The sequence below is a fragment of the Oncorhynchus tshawytscha genome, linkage group LG33 (genome assembly GCF_018296145.1).
Source record: "Oncorhynchus tshawytscha isolate Ot180627B linkage group LG33, Otsh_v2.0, whole genome shotgun sequence".
Classification (NCBI taxonomy): domain Eukaryota; kingdom Metazoa; phylum Chordata; class Actinopteri; order Salmoniformes; family Salmonidae; genus Oncorhynchus; species Oncorhynchus tshawytscha.
The window spans coordinates 27,725,942-27,752,026 of NC_056461.1; the positions used below are offsets into that span (position 1 = coordinate 27,725,942).

A 26,085-nucleotide genomic window follows, 5' to 3' on the forward strand; every position below is an offset into this window, starting at 1 on the left:
AATAATATACAGTTGAAATCGGAAGTTGACATACACCTTAGCCAAATACATTTAAACTCAGTTTTTCACTATTCCTGACATTTAATCAGAGTAAAAAATCTCTGTCTTAGGCTAGTTAGCATCACCACTTTATTTTAAGAATGTGAAATGTCAGAATAATAGTAGAGAATGATTTATTTCAGATTTAAAAAATTTTCATCACATTCCCAGTGGGTCAGAAGTTTACATACATACTCAGTTAGTATTAGGTAGCATTGCCTTTAAATTGTTTAACTTGGGTCAAACGTTTCGGGAAGCCTTCCACAAGCTTCCCACAATAAGTTGGGTGAATTTTGGCCCATTCCTCCTGACAGGGCAGGTGTAACTGAGTCAGGTTTGTAGGCATTCTTGCTCGCACACGCCTTTTCAGTTCTGCCCACAAATCTTCTATGTGATTGAGGTCAGGGCCATTCCAATACCTTGACTTTGTTGTCTTTAAGCCATTTTGCCACAACTTTGGAAGTATGATTGGGGTCATTTTCCATTTGGAAGACCCATTTGCGACCAAAATGTAACTTCCTGACTGATGTCTTGAGATGTTGCTTCAATATATCCATGTAATTTTCCATCCTCATGATGCCATCTATTTTGTGAAGTGCACCAGACCCTCCTGCAGCAAAGCACCCCCACAACATGATGCTGCCACCCCCGTGCTTCATGGTTGGGATGGTGTTCATTGGCTTGCAAGCCTCCCCCTTTTTCCTCCAAACATAACTATGGTCATTATGGCCAAACAGTTTTATTATTATTTCATCAGACCAGAGGATCTTTCTCCAGAAGTACGATCTTTGTACCCATGTGCAGTTGCAAACCATAATCTGTCTTTTTTATTGTGGTTTTGGAGAAGTGGCATTTTCCTTGCTGAGCGGCTTTTCAGGTTTGTCAATATAGGACTCGTTTTACTGGGGATATAGATACTTTTGTACCTGTTTCCTCCAGCGTCTTCACAAGGTCCTTTGCTGTTGTACTGGGATTGATTTGCACTTTCCGCACCAAAGTACGTTAATCTCTAGGAGACAGAACACGTCTCCTTCCTGAGCAGAATGACGGCTGCGCGGTCCCATGATGTTTATACTTGCGTACTATTGTTTGTACAGATGAACGTGGTACCTTCAGGAATTTGGAAATTGCTCCCAAGGATGAACCAGGCTTGTGGGGGGTCTACAATGTTTTTTCTGAGGTTTTGGAGGATTTCCTTTGATTTTCCCATGATGTCAAGCAAAGATGCACTGAGTTTGAAGGTAGGCCTTGAAATACATCCACAGGTACACCTCCATTTGACTCAAATGATGTCAATTAGCCTATCAGAAGCTTCTAAAGCCCTGCCATTATTTTCTGGAATTTTCCAAGCTGTTTAAAGGCACAGTCAACTTAGTATATGTAAACTTCTGACCCACTGGAATTATGATACAGTGATTTACAGGTGAAATAACCTGTCTGTAAAGAATTGTTGGAAAAATGACTTGTGTCATTCACAAAGTAGATGTCCTAACCGACTTGCCAAAACTATAGTTTGTTAACAAGAAATTTGTGGAGTGGTTGAAAGACGAGTTTTAATGACTCCAAACTATGTGTATGTAAACTTCCGACTTCAACTGTACATATATATACTCTACTGTTCTAACAAGGACGGTAGCGTATATGTCCATGTATTTGAAAGAAAAGCACATTGTTTGTCCATTAAAATAACATCAAATTGATAAGAAATACAGTGTAGACATTGCTAATTAGCTAACACTGTGTACCATTGGAACACAGGAGTGATGGTTGCTGATAATGGGCCTCTGTACGCCTGTGTAGATCAGCCGTTTCCAGCTAAAATAGTAATTTACAACACTAACAATGTCCTCACTTTATTTCTGATCAGTTTGATGTTATTTTAATGGACAATTTACAATTTCTTTCAAAAACTTGGACATTTCTAAGTAACCCCAAACTTTTGAACCGTAGTGTATATATATACACACACACACACTGGTCAAAAGTTTTAAAACACCTACTCATTCAATGGTTTTTCTTTATATTTACTATTTTCTACATTGTAGAATAATATTGAAGACATCAAAACTATGAAATAACACGTATGGAATCATGCAGTAACCAAAAAGGTGTTAGATAAATCAAATAAGATTTTATATTTTGAGATTCTTCAAATAGCCACCCTTCGCCTCAATGACAGCTTTGCACACTCTTGGCATTCTCTCAACCAGCGTCACCTGGATTGCTTTTCCAACAGATGCTGAACACTTGTTGGCTGCTTTTCCTTCACTCTGACTCATCATAAACCATCTCAATTTGGTTGAGGTTGGGGGATTGTGGAGGCCAGGTCATGTGATGCAGCACTTCATCACTCTCCTTCTTGGTCAAATAGCCCTTACACATCCTGGAGGTGTGTTGGGTCATTGTCCTGTTGAAAAACAAATGATAGTCCCATTAAGTCCAAACCAGATGGGATGGCGTATCGCTGGTTAATTGTGCCTTGAATTCTAAATAAATCACCAACAGTGTCACCAGCAAAGCACACCCACACCATAACACCTCCTCTTCCATGCTTCACGGTGGGAAATACACATGCAGAGATCGTCGTGTCTCACAAAGACACGGCGGTTGGCACCAAAAATCTCCAATTTGCATTACAGACCAAAGACAAATTTCCACAGGTCTAATGTCCATTGCTCGTGTTTCTTTGCCCAAGCAAGTGTCTTCTTCTTATTGGTGTCCTTTAGTAGTGGTTTCTTTGCTGCAATTCGATCATGAAGGCCTGATTCACGCAGTCTCCTCTGAACAGTTGATGTTGAGATGTGTCTGTTACTTGAACTCCGTGAAGCATTTATTTGGGCTGCAATTTCTGAGGCTGGTAACACTAATGAACTTATCCTCTGCAGCAGAGGGAACTCTGGGTCTTCCTTTCCTGTTGCGGTCCTCAAGAAAGTTAGTTTCATCATAGCACTTGATGGTTTTTGCGACTGCACTTGAAGACACGTTCAAAGTTCTTGAAATGTTCCATATTGACTGACCTTCATGTCTTAAAGTAATGATGTACTGTCGTTTCTCTTTGCTTATTTGAGCTGTTCTTGTCATTATATGGACTTGATCTTTTACCAAATAGGGCTATCTTTTGTATAGCCCCTCTACCTTGTCACAACACAACTGATTTACTAAAACGCATTGAGAAGGAAAGAAATTCCACAAATGAACTTTTTAGAAGGCACACCTGTGAATTGAAATGCATTCCAGGTGACTACCTCATGAAGCTGGTTGAGAGAAGGCCAAGAGTGTACAAAGGTGTCATCAAGGCAAATATAACAATTATTTTGATTTGTTTAACACTATTTTGGTTTCTACATGATTCCATGTGTGTTATTTCATAGTTTTGATATCTTCACTATTATTCTACAATGTAGAAAAATTTCATAAAATAAAGAAAAACCCTTGAATGAGCAGGCGTTCCAACATTTTTGATCTTTAGTGTTTATATAAGCATCCAGTTTATGTTTCCAGTGAGGCTCATGATTATTATCTTGTATGTAAATCAATTATCTTGTATGTGTCTAATCAGCATCACTCTGTAGTCAGTTACACATGGTTCCAGCGATAATAAATGCAACGCAGGATCTCAGTAAATTCCCTCAACGTACATTGGAGACTGGCAACAACAGCCAGCCAGTTCAGCACCTGAACAGCGATCAGGACGAGCTGCTCGTGCACTCCATTGCACTTCAATGCGCCCTGCTTCCATTTCAGCACTGGACAGCGACATCTGGTCATGCATGCTGTTTGAGTTATTTGCACAATAGTGAAACCTGATAAAACCGAGGTACGGCAAATACGCTATATTAACTTGTTTCTTTCTTTGGGTTAATGTTGTATTCCCAAAACAAAAGTGGCATACAAACTCTGCTGCAAAGGTTCAGATATGATTTGATTTAACAATCCATCAAACAAACAGCTTTACAGCACAGAGTTGTTTATTACTCTCATTGCATGAGAATACAACCAACAGCACGGGCCAACTGTAGGTTTCTGCATTAAAGGCGGGAGGTAAAGTGAACATTATCCGTAATTAGTTCTGCGACGAGGAGCCGCGAGAGACACGTCCGATAAAAATGACAGCCATGACCGGGCATCTTGTTTTATTTTAAGTGTCGTTGTGCGCAACCCCTATTTATGCTTGAAACCTTCAGAGACTAAATGCGCCGCAGCCAGCCATCCAATGTGACACGCTCAAATTAACGTCATTCCCCAACCAACCCAAGTTCTGGGTTGCTTGTTTCATCGCAAATAAAATTGAGGACTGGTGCATGCTATTTCCTGGTTTCTATTCTCTGTGGTATCTAGGCTAATGCGTTTTCTCTCTCGTACATTAGGCTACGGTAAAAACACAATCTCAAATCGCACAATCAAACAATTGAAAACGGTGAAAGTACATGTAGCCTTTCATTGGGCATAAATCTAGGCTAGTGTGCTAATTGCTATCGTGCAAGAGCGTGTCAATTGTCAGCATCAGAGAATGTCCCTTTCTCTCTGTCAATATTTTTGCTACATGCTACTTTCAACATATACACAGCCTGCAGAGACGTGTACTGTATGCTGAGGGAGAGCCGAGGGAAATATATATTTATGCGGGGGGGGTACTCTCTCACCAGAAGAGGGCATTCCGATTCTGCCTGAAAAAGTTGCCGTGATACACGCGGAAGTGTTAACTACTCAAACGCTTGCATTTATGTTCTATTTGGTTTCAGCGACGAGGAGAGATAATAGAGGTGAAAGGGGGAATGTTCATCCTGAATGATTTTGGTTTGTTTAACGAGTTAAACTACCGTTAGCAGACCCTTTTGAATTTTCCTCTGATCAGGTAAAGATTCTTTAGGTGTGAATTCCCTGTCAGTCATCGCAAGATTTATATGTCGCTTTTCACTGGGGGATCTTCTGGTGTTCACAAAGCCTCTTGGGCAAATCGTTGTTTGCGCTTTATGCGATAATGGATGGATAGAGAGTGACGAGAAAGTATCAACTGGAATCGTTCAACTGTCATGCTTATTTTTGAATTGTCATTTATGACTTGGATGTGGCATTGTTTACTCTCTGTGGCGCTGTTGATATTGGACCCAACAATTTTACGCGGGAATTATATGCACGGATATGATAGAAAACTAGATCGGGATTTTCGTCTGTCGTTGGGAATAGTGAGATATGTTCCATGGTGAAACTAAGGGATTGACACACGGATACCCCTCTGTCTCGCTTAAATTCCGGGGTCAGCGACGGGCAGGTGCGTGTTGGAATCGGCGGCTGCGCGCAGTGACTGGGGTCGTGGATTAGAACCACACCGTTTGAGGAGAGCGCGTGTCATGCGGACTCGGGTGTCGCACGCTGGAAGGCTTTAAAACCTGTGGTCAGGAGCTGACAAATAAGCGGATATGGGTAAGTAGGTTATATGTGCATGTAAATGTACCATATCTGCTTCATGTAGGGAAAACGAGAGTAAGCTAATGCGTCTTTTCCCTAAAATTCACTCACACAATGCCGGTAACACGAAAAGATCTGGGATGTTCAGATAAAAAAAACTATTATTGCAATTTCGAGATTTCACAAAATATTGTTAATTTGTAAGTGTTATGAAACAAATTCAGCACACTCTTATCGTTTTGAATAGCCATGATGTGCCCAAAACAGTCAACAATCACAGAGCTGCAATATGGTTCGTTTTTTCTATCTCCTTGCGGTATTACATGCGATGAATGTCTTTGTGAGATTAAGAATTGGACACATAACAAATATGCAAATATGCCGTTCTAGTTTAGCCTGTGATTGCATCTGAAATAACTGTTCCGTTTACAAAAAGCTCTATAGTCGAATGCATCCGTTCATTAGCTTATGTCTGGAGCCTCCTATTTCTTCTTTACTGCTTTAAGAAGCAGACTGAATCCGGATCATTGATTGGGACTGGAATGCTAATCAAGTTTTATGCTGGATGCAAGTCAACTTCACAAAGCGTGGTCCTGCATAATTATCGACAACCCGGTCATGGCTGTGTTTTCTTTCATTTAATGATCTAACGTGTCAGTGGTAGCCTATGTACAACAACACCCGAGAACAGATCATTTGAGTTTCATGAGTATATATGCGTTTTGTATTTTGTATTTACTGCTTTGCAGCAGCTACTCTGCCTGGGGTCCTGCAAAATTAAGGCAGTTATTTACAATTAAAAACATTGCATTACATTTCACAACTGATTTCACAACAGATTAAGTGTGTGCACACAGGCCGCTACTCTACCACTACATACTACAACACAAAATGCATGTACGTGTGTATAGTGCGTATGTTATCATGTGTGAGTGTGTATGCGTGTGTCTGTGTTTCTCTTCACAGTCCCCGCTGATCCATAAGGTGCATTTTTATCTGTTATAAACTGTACTTTTTTATCTGTAGTTCGATACATTAAGCTACATGCAGATTAATTACGCAGATAAACTTTACTCATGAGATCATCATTTTGCTTTGCTACATCAAATCATACATATAGGCTAGTGTCATGTGTGCACCTGCTCTTTGTTAAGCGGTGAAGACAGTCTGTTATGTTCTCTCTTGCTCTTTGGTCGTTGAGAGCCGATTGGGAAGCATTTCTGTTATTTGACCTGGCATCTACAATAGGCTTAATGAATGCAATTTGGAGCGCGAACAGACTGCAAATCGTGCATCATATTGTGTGAGCATGTTCGCTCAAGTGTGTGTGTGTGTGTGTGTGTCTATGCATGTGGTTGCTTGAGTTTCTGACTATTTAAATCATCAGTATGTTTGTGTTGACAGTTCATTTAGGCCTACGTGTTTTTCTCTCTGTCTTTGCTACCTCTGTTATTGTCGCCCGAGGTATAGCCTAATCTCCACAGCCTTTATTTAACTTACACAGATGGCCAAGTGCACTGGCTATGCAGTGCCATTAATTGTAAGGTGGCACGATGTATCGACCTACAGTAGGCTACTGCACTGCATCGATACATTGTTTACCTAAAAGAACATTGGAATCAAAGAGCCAATGAAATGTATATGGGCTCAGTTTTAAATTGTACACTTGCTCTGAAATAATAATAATTCTAAATGCTCACATATAAATATGACTGCACATTATTTAATAGTTAGTTTTGCACTAGCCTGTCCACTCTTAGGAAAAAAAAGATTTTGGATAGAACCAATAAGGGTTATATTGCTTGCTTCATATATGGCACCCCTAAAGGTTCTATATAGGACCCTTTTATAGGGTGCTTTGATCAGAACCCCAGGGGTTCCTCACTGAACCATGATTGGTTCCATATAGAAGCCTTGGGTAGCATATAGGGTTTTCTATGGAACCCATTTCAGTTCTATATTGAACCTTTAGGGGTGCCATATATGAAGCAAGCATTGAACCCTTTTTGGTTATATCTAGAATATTTTCTCTAAGAGTTTAGTCTATATAGATATAGCTTGAGCACTTGGAATTGCTAATGACAATGCAGGATGGATTGCATTGATCGTGCTTTTTCTCTCTTCCTTAGGCAACAGGCAAAATACTCGTATACTTGTATTTTAATGCATTGTTTCCTGTTTGTTTGTTTGTTTTCTTTTCTATGAATAAGCTTTTCAATACAACCTGGTCTCAGAGCATTTCATATTATTCTGTATGTAAATCCGCGACACTCCATTTAGTGTGATATGTCACGTTTCATACGGTATGTATTCATTTGTGGATGTCCATCACCCGTTTCGTATGACTTGTTACTAATTACAACTCACATTATATGTTCCGAATTTGCATAACGTACAATATTTGACACATTTGCAAAACATACTATACAAATTAGCGAAACCTTTTGATATCTTACTAATTTTAACTAGGTGGCTAACATTAGCTAGCTGGCTAACATTAGCTAGACTAGGGATTAGGGTTAGAGGTTAGGGTTAAGTTTAGGAGTTAGGTTAAGGTGTTAGGGTTAGGGGAAGGATTAGCTAAAAGGGTTAATATTAGGGTTATCTAAAAGGGTTAAGGTTAGGGTTAGGGAAAGGGTTAGCTAAAAGGGTTAAGGTTAGGGGAAGGGTTAGCTAACATGCTAAGTAATTGCAAAATAGCTAAGAAGTAGTTGAAAAGTTGCTAATTAACAAAAATGTTAAAGTTGTCCGCGATGAGATTCGACCTCGCAACCTTTATATTGCTAGACATTCCCAATATATCCCTGACCATCCACCCTACTTTCACCCTACTTTCATTTTTGACTTAAGTAACCATCTGTCTTATGTAACCATACCAAACAATCTAGTCTATGAGACCAGGCTGTTTCATCATATCCCCCATTTGCACAACATACTTGCCAGCTTGCAATACAATATTTCAACCTCTAGCAGATGCATATGTATGGTCTAAAGTTTATGGGGTGGAGAGCACATTCTCACATCAAGTACATTTTTTATCAATGCCAACTTTTGTGTGAACTGGCGCACGCACATTTTGGGGTAAATTTTGTATGTATACTCGGTTGAGGCCTCTGGGGCATCATTTATCAAAGGGGTGTGGGCACATAAAATACTCTAAAACTTGTGTGTGCCAGTTTTCCCACAAAGGTTTTGAACTTGATGGGAAGTGTGCGTATCTCCACGCAAATCTCAAACCATGAGTGCACACAACTTCTAGAAGGTTGATCTTCTGTATTGCAAGAAATAGGCTTGTTTGGGGAAATGGTAGGTGTTTGATGCACTGGAATTATAATAATGGTAGGAAAAGCATTAGATATAGACCTGATGATAAAACAGATGCATTTGCCATTGGTAAAGAGATTGCATAGCAGCATGTCATCTAATGTGTTTATTTAACTTTTATTATAGGCCTAAATCATAATCATATTGCAGGACATGTCTCTCCTTTTCTGACATAACTGGTTTAAATTATTCCCACTACAGAAATAGTAGGCTACCATTTATCAATCGCTCATTCAATAGCAAAGCATGCTCGAAAGTACTGTACACTGAACGGGAATATAAATGCAACATGTTACAATTTCAAAGTTTTAACTGAGTTACAGTTCATATAAGGAAATCAGTCAATTGGAATATATTCATTAGGCCTAAATCTATGGATTTCACATGCCTGGGACTACAGATATGCATCTGTTGGTCACAGACACCTTAAAAAAAAATAGGGGCGTAGATCAGAAAACCAGTCAGTATCTGGTGTGACCACCATTTGCCTAATGCAGCGCGACACAGCTCCTTCACATAGAGTTGATCAGGTGGTTGATTGTGGCCTGTGGAATGTTGTCCCACTCCTCTTCAATGGCTGTGTGAAGTTGCTGGATATTGACGGGAACTGGAACACGCTGTCATACATGTCAATCCAGAGCATCCCACACATGCTCAATGGGTGGCATGTGTGGTGAGTTTGCAGTGGAAGAACTGGGACATTTTCAGCTTCCAGGAATTGTGTATAGATCCTTGTGACATGCATTGTCATACTGAAACATGAGGTGACATCGGCAGATGAATGGCACGAAAATGGGTCTCAGGATCTCGTCACGGTATCTCTGTCCATTCAAAATGCCATCAATAAAATGCAATTATGTTCATTGTCCATAGCTTATGCCTTCCCATACCATAACCCGTGGGGTACTCTGTTCACAGCGATGACAGCAAACCGATCGCCCACACGACGCCATACATGCTGCCTGCCATCTGCCCAGTAAAGTTGAAACCGGAATTCATTCGTGAAGAGCACACTTCTCCAGCGTGCCAGTGGCCATCGAAGGTGAGTATTTGCCGACTGAAGTTGGTTACGATAGTCAGGTCAAGACCCTGGTGAGGACAACGAGCATGCAGATGAGATTCTCTGAGACAATTTCTGACAGTTTGTGCAGAAGTTATTAGGTTGTGCAAACTCACATTTTCATCTGCTGTCCCTCTGGCTGGTCTCAGATGATCCCGCAGTGGCCATCGAAGGTGAGCATTTGCCCACTGAAGTTGGTTACGACGCCAAACTGCAGTCAGGTCAAGACCCTGATGAGGACGATGAGCATGTAGATGAGCTTCCTTGAAATGGTTTCTGACAGTTTAGTGCAGAAATGATTCGGTTGTGCAAACCCACATTTTCTAATGCTGTCTGGGTGGCTGGTCTCAGACGATCCCACAGGAGGTCCTGGGCTTGTTACACGTGGTCTGCGGCTGTAAGGCGTGTTGGACGTACTGCCACATTCTCTAAAACAATGTTGGAGGTGGCTTATGGTAGAGAAGAAAACATTAAATTCTCTAGCAACTGCTCTGGAGGACATTCCTGCAGTGAGTATGCTAATTGAAAGCTACCTCAAAACTTGAGACATCTTTGTTCCAAGTATCTTGGCAAAGGAGAAATGCTCACTCTCAGGGATGTAATAAATTTGAGCGCAAAATATAAGAGAAATAAGCCATTTGTGCGTATGGAACATCTTTTATTTCAGCTCATGAAACATGGGACCAACACTTTACATGTTGCGTTAATATTTTTGTTCAGTGTAAATAGAACAGTAAATTGACAGTATGGGATGGCTACTGTTTTGCTGTGCGATAGGTTTAGGAGCACGACATCAAAGTCTATTTAATTTCAGAGCCTATAGGCTACAAAGGCAGTATAGAAAAACTCAATCATGTATTGATAAACAAAATGTTGAATAACAATTTGTCTTTTGCATAGAGGTGTGGGTTGTAGCATTTACTTTTAATTTGTTTGAAAGGACAATCAATCTTGTAGAATGAACAGCCACTGTTTGGAACTCGCTAAGCAGCAAGCATTTTTTATTTGGATAAGTCACTAGAACGTTCTGCCCACACCTCTACAGAAATCACATTTTCCATTTTTTTTTTTTTTGGGGGCTTTCATGGCCCAGTTCCACATCTCCAAATCATACAGCAAAGAAGTAGTTTTTTTATTAACAAAAAAGGTGAATGGAGGGCGTTTTCCAGTCGAGGTTGTAGCACTCGTTTTACGACCGCACATATAATATGGTTCTGGTTTATCAATGAAAACATGCCTGTATGTTGCATGTGACAGTTTGATAAATAACAATAATTTGTTGCGCACGCAAATCCTAGAACCTCCACGTACGCCAGAATTTAGTAAGAAATGTACGCATGGTTGATAAATGAGGCCCCTCGAGAGGGCAGCAGGGCAGGGGTGGCTCTGAGAGAGGATGTGACAGAGTCATCAATAGTGCTGGAGGTTGATTGGTTATTCTCAGTCACTCCAACCTGACGGAACCCTTCCCGCCAGGGGAAATCAGAAAACAGACACAAGGACAAAACAACTCTACACACATCTCTGTGTGCGTGCATGCGCTTTTGGATACTGGTGTATTGAGGAGAATCCACCACAAACTTTCTCTTCATCCAGTTGCCCTTGTTTGTACTGTAGACCACCTACTTCAGTAACTGCAAATAGCCAATGTATCTGCTCTGCATTTCTATGATTACACAAAGACATCTGCGTATCCTCAGAACATTGAGGCAATACACACAGGACAGGAAGTGCTGGTTCCCAAGCACCAGGGAAATTGGACTGCATCGGCTGGCTAGTACTCATCTCAATGTTAATTGGAGACTAATAGGATGGCTTAGGCTGGTCTGAGGGGACGTCCTTCCCTAAGCATTAGGCTCGTATCCAGACACAATGTGGGCATGGCTGCGCCTGATAGGAGTTTTGTTAATGGCAAAAAACACAGCAATGAGCCACTTGGGTGTTCAAAGATCATAGCGTAGTGTATATTTGCCAAGCTATGATTTATTTATCTTGACAGTGGGTCAGCTTTGTGCTCTTCCTCTCATTCTTTGTTAAAGTTTAAAAACAAAAGGATCCATATCCCTGCAATCTTAGTAGTAGTGGTAGTAGTATTGGTAGTAGGAGTAGCAGAAGCAGAGATATTCTGTTATTATAAGGGGATAAGTAGTAAATTGACTTATACAGTTAATCCTAGCATGGTAATCACAATAAAAAGCAAAGGTGTACCAAGGATATGGGGAACAAACCAATGATTGGAACATGGATGATTATGGCTATGCAGTTTAAGGGGAAACAATAAGTCTAATAACAACTGAAGTGGTAATAGGGGAGTGTTAGGAATGAAGAGGTGATATATAGTTAATCGGCTGATATGGTGACCAAATGGTAATGATTAGGGAAGTATGGTAGAGAGGTGGTAATCGATACACACAGCTCATGAGTGACACCACTGAAGGCAACCTATTTTCTTCTCTGAATAAGATAAGAGTTATATGAGGAGAGGAAGATGGCTAAGTGAATCATTAGTGCACAGGGTGCTCATTAAACCACACATAGTGTCAGTCAGGGCATAAAGGTGCCTAATGAAGAAGGCTCAAGCTAAAGTATGTATCTCACAAGCTATGTTAATAAAGCTACACATCTCTTAGGAGGATGTGTAAATGTACACTAAATCTGATGAACACACAATTTGTTTAAGCTGCCCACAATGCATCACATGAAAGACATGGAAAAACATGAAATCAGCATTTTCCTGTTAGTAATTTATCTACTAGAGACTAACTAAAGACTAACTAAAGACTAACTAAAGAAAACGAAATAATTGATGGACCTGGTTCAATCAAAAACTGTCATACATTATCTTTAGAATCCCAAGGTTTTCCACACACACACACACACACACACACACACACACACACACACACACACACACACACACACACACACACACACTCACACACACACACACACACACACACACACACACACACACACACACACACACACACACAGAGAATCAATCAATAAAATGTATTTTATAAAGCCCTTTTTACATCAGCAGTTATCACAAAGTGCTTACACTGCATTGGGAAAGTATTCAGATCCTTTTACCATATTTGATTACGTTACAGCCTTATTCAAACAAAAAGTTGTGTATCAATCTACACACAATGACCCATAAAGCCAAATAATTTTTTGGGCAAATTCATAAAAAATGTTATTTTTTAAATATCACATTTACATAAGTGTTCAGCCCCGTTACTCATTACTTTGGCAGCGATTACAGCCTTGCGTCTTCTTGGGTATGATGCTACTATGGGGAGCTTCTCCCATTCTTCTCTGCAGATCCTCTCAATCTCTGTTAGGTTGGATGTGGAGCGTTGCTGCAGGTTTCTCCAGAGATGTTCGATCGGGTTCAAGTCCGGGCTCTGGCTGGGCCACTCAAGGACATTCAGAGTCTTGTCCCGTTGTCTCGGCTGTGTGCTTAGGGTCATTGTCCTGTTGGAAGGTGAACCTTCGCCACAGTCTGAGCACTCTGGAGCAGATTTTCATCAAGGAATAAGGATGCTTGCTCTTTGGGGTTTTAAGCCGGGTATCTGTATACTGTACATTAATACTATATGCCTATGGATTCTTGAAGAGTAAATACATTATGTGTGCATCATAGGCTTAGTTCAAATGTCTTACCTCATCAGAACCCCAAATATAAGCTTGTTTTACTCCAGTGTTTGTAATAACAAACAAATGGAAACAAACACTGTAGGCTCAAAACATGGTTAAAACTATACATTTGATATCATGGATGATCATGTCTATCCATTACTCATGTCATGGATATCTCACTGATACTCTGGGTTCATAATTTGTTCAGTTTTGCAACACATCTGAAATGTTAGCATGCATACACCATCACTGTCACATTTCCCATCATAGAGGAACATCTAGGATGTTTGGAGTGTCACACTAACCACGTTTCCATCCACGGTTTTTATGTGAGTAAAGTCATACTGTGTCAAAAAAATCACAACAGCTGTAATGGAAACTTTCGCTACAGTTTGATAAATGCTGATATACACTGTAATTTGTTCTTTTGACATGGTGGGATATTTTTGTGTCAATAAAAACAATTATGCAAGAAATGGGTGTGGAAATGCCTTTATGTGCAAATATTGATATAATAACCATTATATTGAAGTTAACTTGGAGTCTAGTGATGATAGGGTTTCTGGTCCTCCTACTACGACTGGGGAAACCATGCAGTTTATTAGGCGACAGATGAAATAAATTATGATGAACTTCACAGGGTGGTGACAGTGCATGGTGATGAGCTTGATGCTCCTTTACAATAAATATATCGTAAAGATATTATTCTGGTTACATGATGATTGATGCTTAATATTCTCACTCTTATCCATAATAATTTCCTCATGTAGACTAGCCTATCCACACAGCCTACTTGCCCTGTATCTGTGAGCTGTTGTCTAGAGCACACGTGTCAAGACGAGAGTAGGCGAATTTGCTATTTTTTTTATTTAACTAGGCAACTTTTAACACAGCAGTTCCTGTGGCAAAACTATAGAGTTCAAAATGCAATGGACATGCGTTGAACTTTAGATTTTTATTAGGTACCTGAAAACTTAAGCTGAAAAGTACAATTTATGTGCATTATCTCAGCGCGCACAGATTTCTCTCCTGAACAAGTCTGTTTGGTGGAAAATTACGCATGTTTTCTTTATGCTGATTTTCTTTCATATTCGCATGGAAATCTGTCGCCAACCTAGCTTATGACACCCTAGCTTATGACACCCTAGCTTATGACACCCTAGCTTATGACACCCTAGCTTATGACACCCTAGCTTATGACATACATATGATAACCAATTTAAAAACAACTATGGGCTATATTAAACCACACATTCATCCTACCTTTGGATTAAAGGATGTTAACCAGGTATTACAGGGGTTTAGCCCAGAGAAAAGAGCATACAACCAGTGGATGCACTCCTCAAGAGGAAATCAATGCATCTTAATGACAGATCGTTAGTGACTCTGTAAGGGGAGTGCTTTTAATGGAAACAGCTCACTCTCACCTACGGACAAAGACCGATTGCACTGGGCACACACTGGTTGAATCAACGTTGTTTCCATGTCATTTCAATGAAATTACGTTGAACCCACATGGAATAGACATTGAATTGACGTCTAGGCCCAGTGGGATATCAAACCTGGCTACATACTGACCAATTCTCATTATCACCATCAGTGGTTCAATAGTCTGCATCTGCAGTATTTCTTCTGTATCATTTCTTGTCCCAAGTAGCAGTAACATTATATCTAAGGACACAGCACAGCATGATCAGATAACTGTTTTTGTCTGTACTTATATTCAAATGCTTAGTGTTCATGTACAGGTAACTACCAACATAAAGTGTCTTAATAGGGAGTTGGGCCAAAACGAGCCAGAACAGCTTCAATGCACCTTGGCATAGATACTACAAGTGTCTGGAACTATATTGGAGTGATGCAACACCATTTTTCCAGGAGGAATTCCATCATTTTGGTGTTTAGTTGATGGTGGTAGAAAACTCTGTCTAAGGGCCACTCCAGAATCTCCCATAAGTGTTCAGTTGGGTTGAGATCTGATGACTGAGAAGGCCATGGCATATGGTTTACATAATTTGAATGCTCATCAAACCATTCAGTGACCAATTGTGCCCTGTTGATGGGGGCATTGCCATGGTAGCCAAAATAATGGCCTGCCCAGCATTTTTATACATCAAATAAATTAAAACGTTATTTGTCACATGCGCCAAATACAACAGGTATAGACTTTACCGTGTAACGCTTACTTATGAGCCCTTTTCTGGAGTGGCCCTTAGACAGCGTTATACAAGGAGTACCAGTACTGAGTACTGAGTCAATGTGCATGGGTACGAGATAGTTGAGGTAATATATAGAGTACATGTACTGTAGGTAGGGGTAAAAGTGACAAGTCATTCAGGATAGATAATAATGTGAAGAGTGTGAAAGAGTGTGAAAGAGTGTGAGTGTGTGGGGCATCAATATGCACATGTCTGAGAGTATGTAGGGTGTGTGTGTGTGTGTATTGGAGTATCGGTGTGGTGTGTGTGTGTGAGTGTATGGGTAGAGTCCAGTGAGTATGCATAGAGCCAGTGCAAGTGGGTCAGTGCAAATAAAAAGGGGGTCATTGTAAATAGTCCAGATGGCCATTTGATTAACTGTTCAGCAGTCTTATTGCTTGGTAGTATAAGCTGTTCAGGAGCCTTTTGTTCCCAGACTTGGCGTTCCGGTACCGCGGTAGCAGAGAGAACAATCTATGACTTGGGTGGCTGAAGTATTTGACTTTTTCTTTTACGTGACATTTTTGTACCTTAATCATGGTGGGATGTTAAATATCTCAGGAACCACACCTGTGTGGAAGCACCTGCTTTCAATCCCCTTTGTATCCCTCAAGTGTTTCTATTATTTTGGCACTAACAGAACATTTATATATGTTGCTTGTGCACAGCAGAATTGTTTAACTCCATAGAGTTTCTAGAGAACTGACTATTTATTTGAACTTGGTGGAAGTGAACACCATGATTTACTCAGACCTCTTAACTACTCTGTTATGGTTCAATGTGAAGTGGCTAAATTCTAAATTGATACTCCTCTGGATTTGTATACACAACCGCCAGCTCCTGAATGTTAATTTGCTGGGAGCCGGGTTGCTTTTATGACTTCTCTTGTTTGCCTTAAGCACTGTGGCGGCTTGTGGGAAGACTCAATTCAGACAGAGACAGGTTGCAGTTAAAACCAAATTAAAACCACAATTTTCTTCACCTGTTGAATACATTATATCTGAACAGTAAGCAGGTAGTGGTAGTCTTGGGTGCTGAGGAATAATTGACCCACATGTTTGATAATAACATGGACCATCATTGCCACCCACATTTAACGTGACAGATGGGTTGTTGTTAGATGCTTTAAGTAAAAAGTGATATTCTCTCTCTCTCTCAATCTGTCCCTCTCTGCAGGCTCTGCTATGCGGCGCCGCTGGCTGATGGTACCGCTGCTCATGCAGGTGTGGCTGGCTGCATCTCCATCCCTCAGCGAGCGCCCATGCCCCAAAAGCTGTCGCTGCGATGGGAAAATCGTCTACTGTGAGTCAAGCGCCTTTCGTGATGTCCCCAAGAACCTCTCAGGGGGCTGCCAAGGCCTGTCCTTACGTTACAACAGTCTGGCGAGTCTCAGAGCCGGACAGTTTGTGGGCCTAAACCAGCTCATCTGGCTCTACTTGGACCACAACTACATTGCCTCTGTGGACGTACTGGCTTTCCAAGGCGTTCGGAGGCTCAAGGAGCTGATCCTGAGTTCCAACAAGATCACAATGCTCCACAACACCACTTTCCACCCTATACCCAACCTCCGCAACCTGGACCTGTCTTACAACAAACTGGCGGCCCTGCAGCCGGGCCAGTTCCAGGGCCTCCGCAAGCTCCTCAGCCTGCACATGCGCTCCAACTCCTTGAAGAGCATCCCTGTGCGTCTGTTCCAGGACTGCAGAAACCTGGAGTTCCTGGACCTGGGCTACAACCGCCTGCGCAGCATCACCCGCAACGCCTTTTCAGGCCTGCTGAAACTGACTGAGCTGCACCTGGAGCACAACCAGTTCTCCAAGATCAACTTCTCCCACTTCCCACGCCTCTACAACCTGCGGGCGCTGTACCTGCAGTGGAACCGCATCCGCTCCATGAGCCAGGGCCTAACCTGGACCTGGACCTCCCTGCAGAAGCTGGACCTGTCTGGCAATGATCTGCAAGAGGTGGATGCTACTGTCTACCAATGCCTGCCCAACCTTCAAACACTCAATCTGGATTCCAACAAACTGACCAACGTGTCCCAGGAGACCGTGTCGGCCTGGATCTCCCTGACCACCATCAGCCTGGCGGGGAATGTGTGGGACTGTGGCCCTGTGATCTGCCCCTTGGTGGTCTGGCTGAGGAACTTCAAGGGGAACAAGGAGACCACCATGATCTGCGCCGCCCCCAAGGAGGCCCAAGGTGAGAAGGTCATGGATGCCATAGACACCCACGGTGTATGTCGGGCTACCGCCATCACACCCCTCACAGCCAGCACCCGGCCCACCCCCTCTAAAGGCCCAGACCAGACAGAACACCACCCAGCCTACCCCACGCCCCACACCGGAGCTGGGAAGAGGGGAGAGGGATCTAGAGGTGGCCCTACATCTTCAGCTGTCACCCCACCCATGGAACCACCACCTGAGCATGAGTTTGAGCCTGTGTCCTTTCACAAGATTGTGGCGGGGAGCGTTGCCCTGTTTTTGTCTGTGGCGATGATCCTGTTGGTGATCTATGTGTCGTGGAAGCGCTATCCCAGCAGCGTCAAGCAGTTGCAGGAGCACTCTGCCGCGGCTCGCAAACGGCGGAAAAAAGCTAGAGAGACAGAGCACACGCTGAGCTCCCCACTGCAGGAGTACTATGTGGACTACAAGCCCACCAATTCGGAGGCCATGGACGTGCTTGTCAACGGGACTGGCTCCTGCACCTGCACCATCTCAGGCTCCAGGGAATGCGAGGTATGAACCACACCACCCGCCACCCCTTCTAAACAAATCTCTTCCACAGCGAGGCTATCTGAGGTAAATTCTTACACTGCTTTTGATAGATATTAACATCTGTGGCTTTTACTTTAGTATCTCCCCTCTTGGATTGACTGTATCGCTTTTTTAGAGGTTAGGAATGGTGTGTTGTGACGGGTAGAAGTTACGCGTCGCTTTAGGATCGCTTTGGGATTTCCTTGAGTAGTTTTCATTGTGTTCAAAGAAGAGTTTCGGTATTCGCTTACACCCTTGTCTCTGTTGAGAGGAAAACGTTGTTTGATGTAAAATTGATAAGTACAAACAAATAAGTACAAACAATTACATTTACGATCCTAAATAATATCACTAGCTCAAAGTGTGCTGCTGGCTTTTTGTGATAAGTGATAGCTTTTTTCCATGAATTCTGAGAGGTAGTTTCAATTGCTTATTTTGGTGCAGGTTTTTTTTCTCCAAAATGGCAAAGGCATTGTTTTGTGTGTGTTTACCTTTATCTCGGGTCTGTTTTTGATGAGCCACTTTCTTCGGATTCGTCCCTAGACACATGTTCGTGATGCTAATGGTCACTGTTGTGACAGCAAATAGGTTCAAACTCCATTGATGACTTCATCTTATTCCTGATATAGCAATGACTCACAATTCCACCTTTGCCTCTCTTTCTTCATCTTACATTCATAATTACAGGTGTAAGTTACACACACTCACACAGACCGTGGCCGTAGTCTTGCCTACTACTTACTAAAATGGCATGCTGTGTGCTAATGCTTTTTAAAAGGCACTGTTTAGTTTAACAAATGCAGTAAGCAACACATCTCAGCATACTGTACTAGGCTCATCTACACTGATAATGAGTCATCTAATGCACAAGTTGCGTTTATTCCAGCCGTTAGTTCATTTTGGTACAGCATGTCACCTTATGTGATTATCAGCTGTTGTCAAACACGCTTGGGTCTAGAAGGACGATTCTCTTCCTCAATAGTGAACAGCAAATTCTAGTGGATGAAAGCCGAAATGAGTATGACATCCTGGCAATTAAAGCATACAACATTTTCTAAATGTCACATACTACAAGACGTTCTATTTTCACAAACCCCACATGCCTGCTATTTAGAACACAAGTGCAGGTTTCAGACATGGCCACACACGGCCTCACAGCCACACACGGCCTCACAGCCACACACGGCCTCACAGCCACACACGGCCTCACAGCCACACACGGCCACACACACACACAGCCACACACACACACACACACACACACACACACACACACACACACACACACACACACACACACACACACACACCTCTCAAACCCCTCCCCACAAACAAACACACACACACATTATAGTGAAAACAAAAAAAGGGACCAACCCAGCTCTGAAATGTCACAAAGCATTTTAACCTTACTATAAGATGCTAACCTTATTCTAAAATGATTAGCTAGCTGCTCTATAGTATGAGTCACTAACGATGTCCAAAGTATGATGTAGGACTGCAACATTTCCATTTACAGCAACATGTCCTCTAAACAAAATAGACAAACACACACCACACACCACACAGTGGTACATGTACTACTGCAAAGATGCAGTGTCTGAAACTCCCAGAAGGAGTGCCACTGCTTGGGAATGTTTAAAATTAAAATAAACAAATGTCCAGTTCTTTTTTGACAACATGGCAGAGTCTCAACAGAGATAAACTAAGCGTATACATTTCATTGTAATGTAAAAGTTTCCATGTCCTCCTGTCTGTTTTGTCCTCTAAGTTGCACCATCTAAAAAAGGTTGGTTGATTTTTAGGATTGTATTATATATAATGTGTTGTTTCTCTCAGATACATGTAACTTGCATATGGCCTCAAATACGGATCTGAATAAACTGGTCTAAGATCAGTGTTCTCTGTGTTCAATGTGACTGTTAAGCTTTGATAATGCTAAGTGTCTTTTTGTATTCTGACTCTTGCCTTTGAAAACTGTCTGTCTGTCTGTCTGTCTGTCTGTCTGTCTGTCTGTCTGTCTGTCTGTCTGTCTGTCTGTCTGTCTGTCTGTCTGTCTGTCTGTCTGTCTGTCTGTCTGTCTGTCTGTCTGTCTGTCTGTCTGTCTGTCTGTCTGTCTGTCTGTCTGTCTGTCTGTCTGTCTGTCTGGATTTTGTGGCTTTGGTGAGTTGGCCCTCTCATATGCTTTTTTAAATACTTTGTTCCTCAAACTGTTAGCCTTACATGGAAGGTAATTGCTCAAAATGGTTCTTCAGCAAGTACAAAGGTAAAAGATACATTAATATTCCACTGCAATTTCAGGTTATTTTCCCCTTCTCCTTTTGGCAACTCTCATATTTATTCAGGCCTGAAAATGTGACAAGCAAAACAGTGTCTGCTAAAAGGATACAAAAACTTCACATTAAAATAAAATGATACTTTTTTGTAATGACATCAGGGTCTTCCCTGAGGTAATTGTATATTTATTTATTATCAATATCAAGGTCATAAAGTCAGATTGGGAATTGCTTGAAAGCCAATACACCTCAAACACTCTGAGGCTTGACGGGGGCAAAAATATTATAGAAAAACGTATAGATGCTAGTGTCTTCGGTCGACAATTAGGCATGCGTGAGACTTCAAACATTCACTGCTAGTGAGAGAACAACTCTGTCATCCTCCTAATCCTGTCTCTTACACACTGCGGTTCGGTGCGTCGCCTTTCGCAGCTCTGTTTGATCCGTTCTTAATGAGGGTGTTAGATCACCGGTATAGCAATCACATTACCTGGAAAGGAAGCAAAGACTGCTCTCCTACTTGGCACTCTGCACTTATACTCTCTACCTGGCTATCTCTCCTTCTTTATTTCTCTCCTTGTCCTGCTCATGTTATTATCTCTACATCTTCCGTTCTTATTCTCTGGCCTTATCTCCTCTTTTTCCTTTTAAAATATACTTATACTTATTTAACTTAAGCCTCTACAGTTATTTTATAACATGATTGGCCACTATTCTCTGGTAATGTATATCCAACCCCAGGGTATGTGTGTGTCCTGAATTTGTTTATTCCTACTGCGGCATAGAGAATTGTAGCATATAGGTTTACTTGTATTTCAGTATTTATAAAAGACTATGTGTGTTTTCAGGTACTTTATGTTAATGGTTGCTGTGTCAATTCATGTATGCGTTACTTGCATGTGTTAGACTTTTTGTTGCAGTTCCGTATCTGGATGCTTGCGATTGTAATGCAGACCTTTTTCTCCTACGGACAAAAATAACCTTGTCAGGTTATTGTGGCTGACGGTGCCATTAGAGGCATCCTGTGCTGGAGGCACAGCAGCCTGGAGAGCTGGGAGGCAGGCACAACAGACAGGCAGACAGGCAAGCTGGCAGGTAGGCAGATAGACAGCTGGAGATACTGGCAGAGGTAGGCTGGCAGGTAGGCAGAGAGATAGGCAGAGAGGCAGGTATAACAGTAGGCTGGCAGCAAGACAGGTGAAAGCAGATAAGTTTGCAGGGCAGGATACATAGATGGTAGGGAACGTGGACACACAGACAGAAAAGGCAGTTAGGCAGGCCGAGAAATCGGAAGCCATCCAGACTAGAAGATGGATCCACAGACGGCTGTCCATCCTGTGATCACTGCCGCATTTTTTTAGGGAGATCAGAGGTCTGTAGAGCAAAGTCCAGCAGATTGACCTGTTTTCCTCTCTGGCTGGACCAAACTGCAAGGCAAAAGTGGAAACAACAGAGAAGAAGTATCCTATCAAACCAATATCAAATCCTTTAACCTAATTAAGACCGAGTCAATTAGTATGTCTGTAACTTATTGAGGCAAGCTGTGCTGAATATATCATGATGTGACACACTACTACTCATAGATTCACTTTTGAGGAATGCACTATATATTCACAAGTGTGTGGACTTCCCTTCAAATTAGTGTATTCGGCTTTTTCAGCCACACGTGTTGCTGACACGTGTAGAAAATCAAGCACACAGCCATGCAATCTCCATAAACAAACAATGGCAGTAGAATGGCCTTACTGAAGAGCTCAGGGACTTTCAACGTGGCACCTTCATAGGATGTGGCACATTCCAACAAGTCAGTTTGTCAAATGTCTGCCCTGCTAGAGCAGCGGTCAACTGTAGGTGCTGTTATTGTGATGTGAAAACGTCTAGGAGCAACAATGGCTCAGCCGCGAAGTGGTAGGCCACGCAAGCTCACAGAACAGGACCACTGAGTGCTGAAGTGCCAAACAGCCAAACACAGGCCGAGCAGCCAAACACAGGCCTAAGATCACCATGCGCATTGCCAAGCGTCGGCTGGAGTGGTGTACGGCTCGCTGCCATTGGACTCTGGAGCAGTGGAAACGTGTTCTCTGGAGTGATGAATTACGCTTCACCATATGGCAGTCTGACAGATGAATCTGGGTTCGGCGGATATCAGGACAACGCTACCTTCCCCAATGCATAGTACCAACTGTAAAGTTTGGTGGAAGAAGAATAATAGTCTGGGGCTGTTTTTCATGGTTCGGGCTAGGCCCTTAAGTCCCAGTGAAGGGAAATCTTAATGCTACAGCACACACTTACATTCTAGGCCGATTCTGTACTTCCAACTATGTGGCAACCATTTGCGGAAGGCCCTTTCCTGTTTCAGAATGACAATGCCACCGTGCACAAAACGAGGTCCATACAGAAATGGTTTGTCGAGGGGCCTCTCGAGTGTTGCAGCGGTCTAAGGCACTGCTTCGCTGACCTCGGTCGTCAGTTGAATGGTGTTTCCTCTGACACGTTGGTGCGGCTGGCTTCTGGGTTAAGCATGTGGGTATTAAGATGCGCCGTTTGGCGGGTCATGTTTTGGAGGATGCATGCCTTGACCTTTGCCTCCCGACACCATTGAAATTGGGGGGAAATAAATAAATGGTTGGTCTAGATCGGTATGGAAGAACTTCACTGGCCTGCACAGAGCCCTGACCTCAACCCCATCGAACACCTTTCTGATGAATTCGAACGCAGACTCCGAGCCAGGCCCAATTGCCTAACATCAGTGCCCGACCTCAAGAAAGCTATTGTGGCTGAATGGAAGCAGGTCCCCGCAGCAACATCTAGTGGAAAACCTTCCCAGAAGAGTGAAGGCTGTTATAGCAGCAAAGGGGGGACCAAGTCCATATTAATGCCGATGATTTTGGAATGAGATGTTCGACAAACAGGTGCCCGCATATTTTTGGTCATGTAGTGTATATAGTTGAATTCATGCTTTCCTGCTTATGGCGTACGACACAGTTTCACAGTTCATATACCTTCTTCCTGTGCTTAAGTGCGTGTCTCTGCTTGACTGCATGTGCAGGATATGTACATGTGGGCACATACAACTAACCTTTGGCTCATGCTAGGCTATTCTTCGAGTTCTCATATATTAGTTAATTTTTTTACCCTTTTCCCATGCTTCTTCAAGCACACATCATGTTTAGTTAATTATCTATCTATCTTTAGCCTCAGCCAGGCTCCTGCTCTATGGCAGTACTGCTACTGTTGCTGCTGCATAGACTCTAATGCTGTTTGGCTGCATTCCACTGCAGGAAAATGCATGCCACTCATGATTGATGAGCTCTATTCTCCCATGCCGTGGTTTAGTATTCCACCCTCACATGTCCAGCGTACAGCCTTTTCACTTCAGAGGGACAGGATAGATTCAAACACGTGTTTGAAGTCGTTTACCGTCTCAACAACCTGTGTTTTCATCAATGTCATGCATACCAAGTGTTGACTGGCATGAATGGGTACAAGAGAGAGAGATATGGGGGAGGGAGGGAGGTAGAGAGAAGCAATGGAGGCATGACTGAGAGACAGAGCGAGAGAGAGCATGAGAGAGAGGGTTCGATGAGGGAGCGTGGGCACTCACCCACATACCTTCTCTAGAGTTATCTGGCCCATGAAGCAACCCTGAGAGCACAGCTTGCCATAAATGTTATATATACTATGTCCGTCTTTCACTTTGAAATATAATGTTCCCTTTCATCGATTAGATTAGCAAGGTAATAAAAGGTCTTCATTGACAAAATCAGCAGTGGATATGTTTGGGATTGATTGTGCCATGACGCCAGCAAGGACACTTATGGACCAGAGCCCCTACATCCAACTCATTGATCGCCTCTTGGAAGATCATAATTATTGATTACAATAAAAGAGAGGATACATAATGCAGAATTCCACTCAGCCTCTCTTCATGATTTCAATCACATATATCATTGTGGGACAGAAATGACGGTAACTATACTTGGAAATCTGTCCAGAACCAGCGATTCGTAACCATGGTTGTGACTCCACTTTCTGAGGGTGCTTCACGGGGAGGTGGGATATGCAAAAAACAGATTGTCCATTTCACACATGCATGTAATATGCACTTATACATGTGTGAAACAGGACAAATATAAGCACCCACCAAATGATGATGGTGATGATTATTATAACTCACGGGAATGTATGTGGAGATTTTCTTAAAATGAGCCTTCATACCCTCTGACCTCTATGGGGAATATATCCCACAATGCCCCTCATGGTGTCATCTGGTACTTTCTGATTGTTTTTGCATCAGTGGCCAATCAATCATGCTTCATTTCCAGTGATAGAGATATAATACCAACAGCTGTTTAGCCTTTGATGGCTGCATCTGTAGAGGGTATAGAGTTTTTAGAGTCTCAAACTGAAGGGATGGGGCTTCTGCTTTCTATTTCAGACCATTCATCAGTCCATTCAAGTTACAGTACTGCATGTCCTGTTAAGATCAGTGGACATGTTGCCTTTTGCTTTGGGTTGTTACTATCTGAAGTGGGAAGCTTTCCAAAATGCAGCGTAATCAGTGCAAAGGGGGGCTGCACTTTTAATCAGACTATGCCACACACTACTTTGAGTCCATTTCTCTTAGGCTTAAATCTCTCTCTCATTTAATGCATTTCTGAATTGCTACTGTAGCTTCTCTCCGCTGACACATTTCAGCTGACTCCCATTTTTACAAGATAGTGAGATTCATATGGTCATAATGCCTTGAGTTATGTCTTTGCACACTCAGGAGGGTAAGAGAAACGGCTATTTTCTAATGTAAGCCTGTGACTAGTGTGGATGTCCTTGTGGTTTGACCCAAGGATGTGGCCCAGTGGCAGCTACGCTGGCATTTCCATGTCAGAGCAGAGATAAACCAACCACTTTCACATTAAAGGATTAGGCAGATAATACTGTTAGTTTTTTCTATTGTTTTAATCAAGGCCCACTACTTCCATTTGCACATAATAATGGGCATGTTAAAGGCAGTAATCAACAGTCAGTGGAATACCAGATTTAGTTTGACCGCTATAGATGATGAAAGTGGATTAATCCGTGCGGTAGACAGTGCAGTGCTTGAGTGAGATTAAAACTGGCGACTTCAATCTGGCTATCAGTTGAAGCGTGAATTACATCAATAATAAATAAAAAAAACACCCCCCCAAAATACATACAGTAGGTCAGCATGGATAGAATGTAGGACAGAGAAAGGAAAATGTATTTTCATTGGTAAATGGTGAGTGCCAATAGTTTAATTAGTTAAAACCTCCTTCTTGCAAACGTTTTAAATCCTGTCTCACAGAAATACCGGTAGAACACTTTCCAAATCATTTTTTAACATGTTTTAGCTGTTGTAT

General features: G+C 42.1%; 1 protein-coding gene across 4 annotated transcripts in view; it reads left to right on the forward strand.

The window, feature by feature from the left end:
• Positions 1 to 4,700: 4,700 nt before the first annotated feature.
• LOC112231060 (leucine-rich repeat transmembrane neuronal protein 4-like) overlaps positions 4,701 to 26,085 on the forward strand; it is a 134,496-nt gene continuing 113,111 nt past the window's right edge. Inside the window, exons 1-3 of one of the 4 annotated variants that reach the window (XM_024397589.2) lie at positions 4,701 to 5,463; positions 9,691 to 9,814; positions 16,852 to 18,413. In XM_024397589.2, coding sequence (XP_024253357.1) covers positions 16,860 to 18,413 — 1,554 coding nt within the window. In that variant the 5' untranslated portion in view covers positions 4,701 to 5,463; positions 9,691 to 9,814; positions 16,852 to 16,859. The remainder of the gene's footprint in view (positions 5,464 to 9,690; positions 9,815 to 16,851; positions 18,414 to 26,085) is intronic. The other 3 variants (XM_042311547.1, XM_024397588.2, XM_042311548.1) reach the window with 3 other exon arrangements.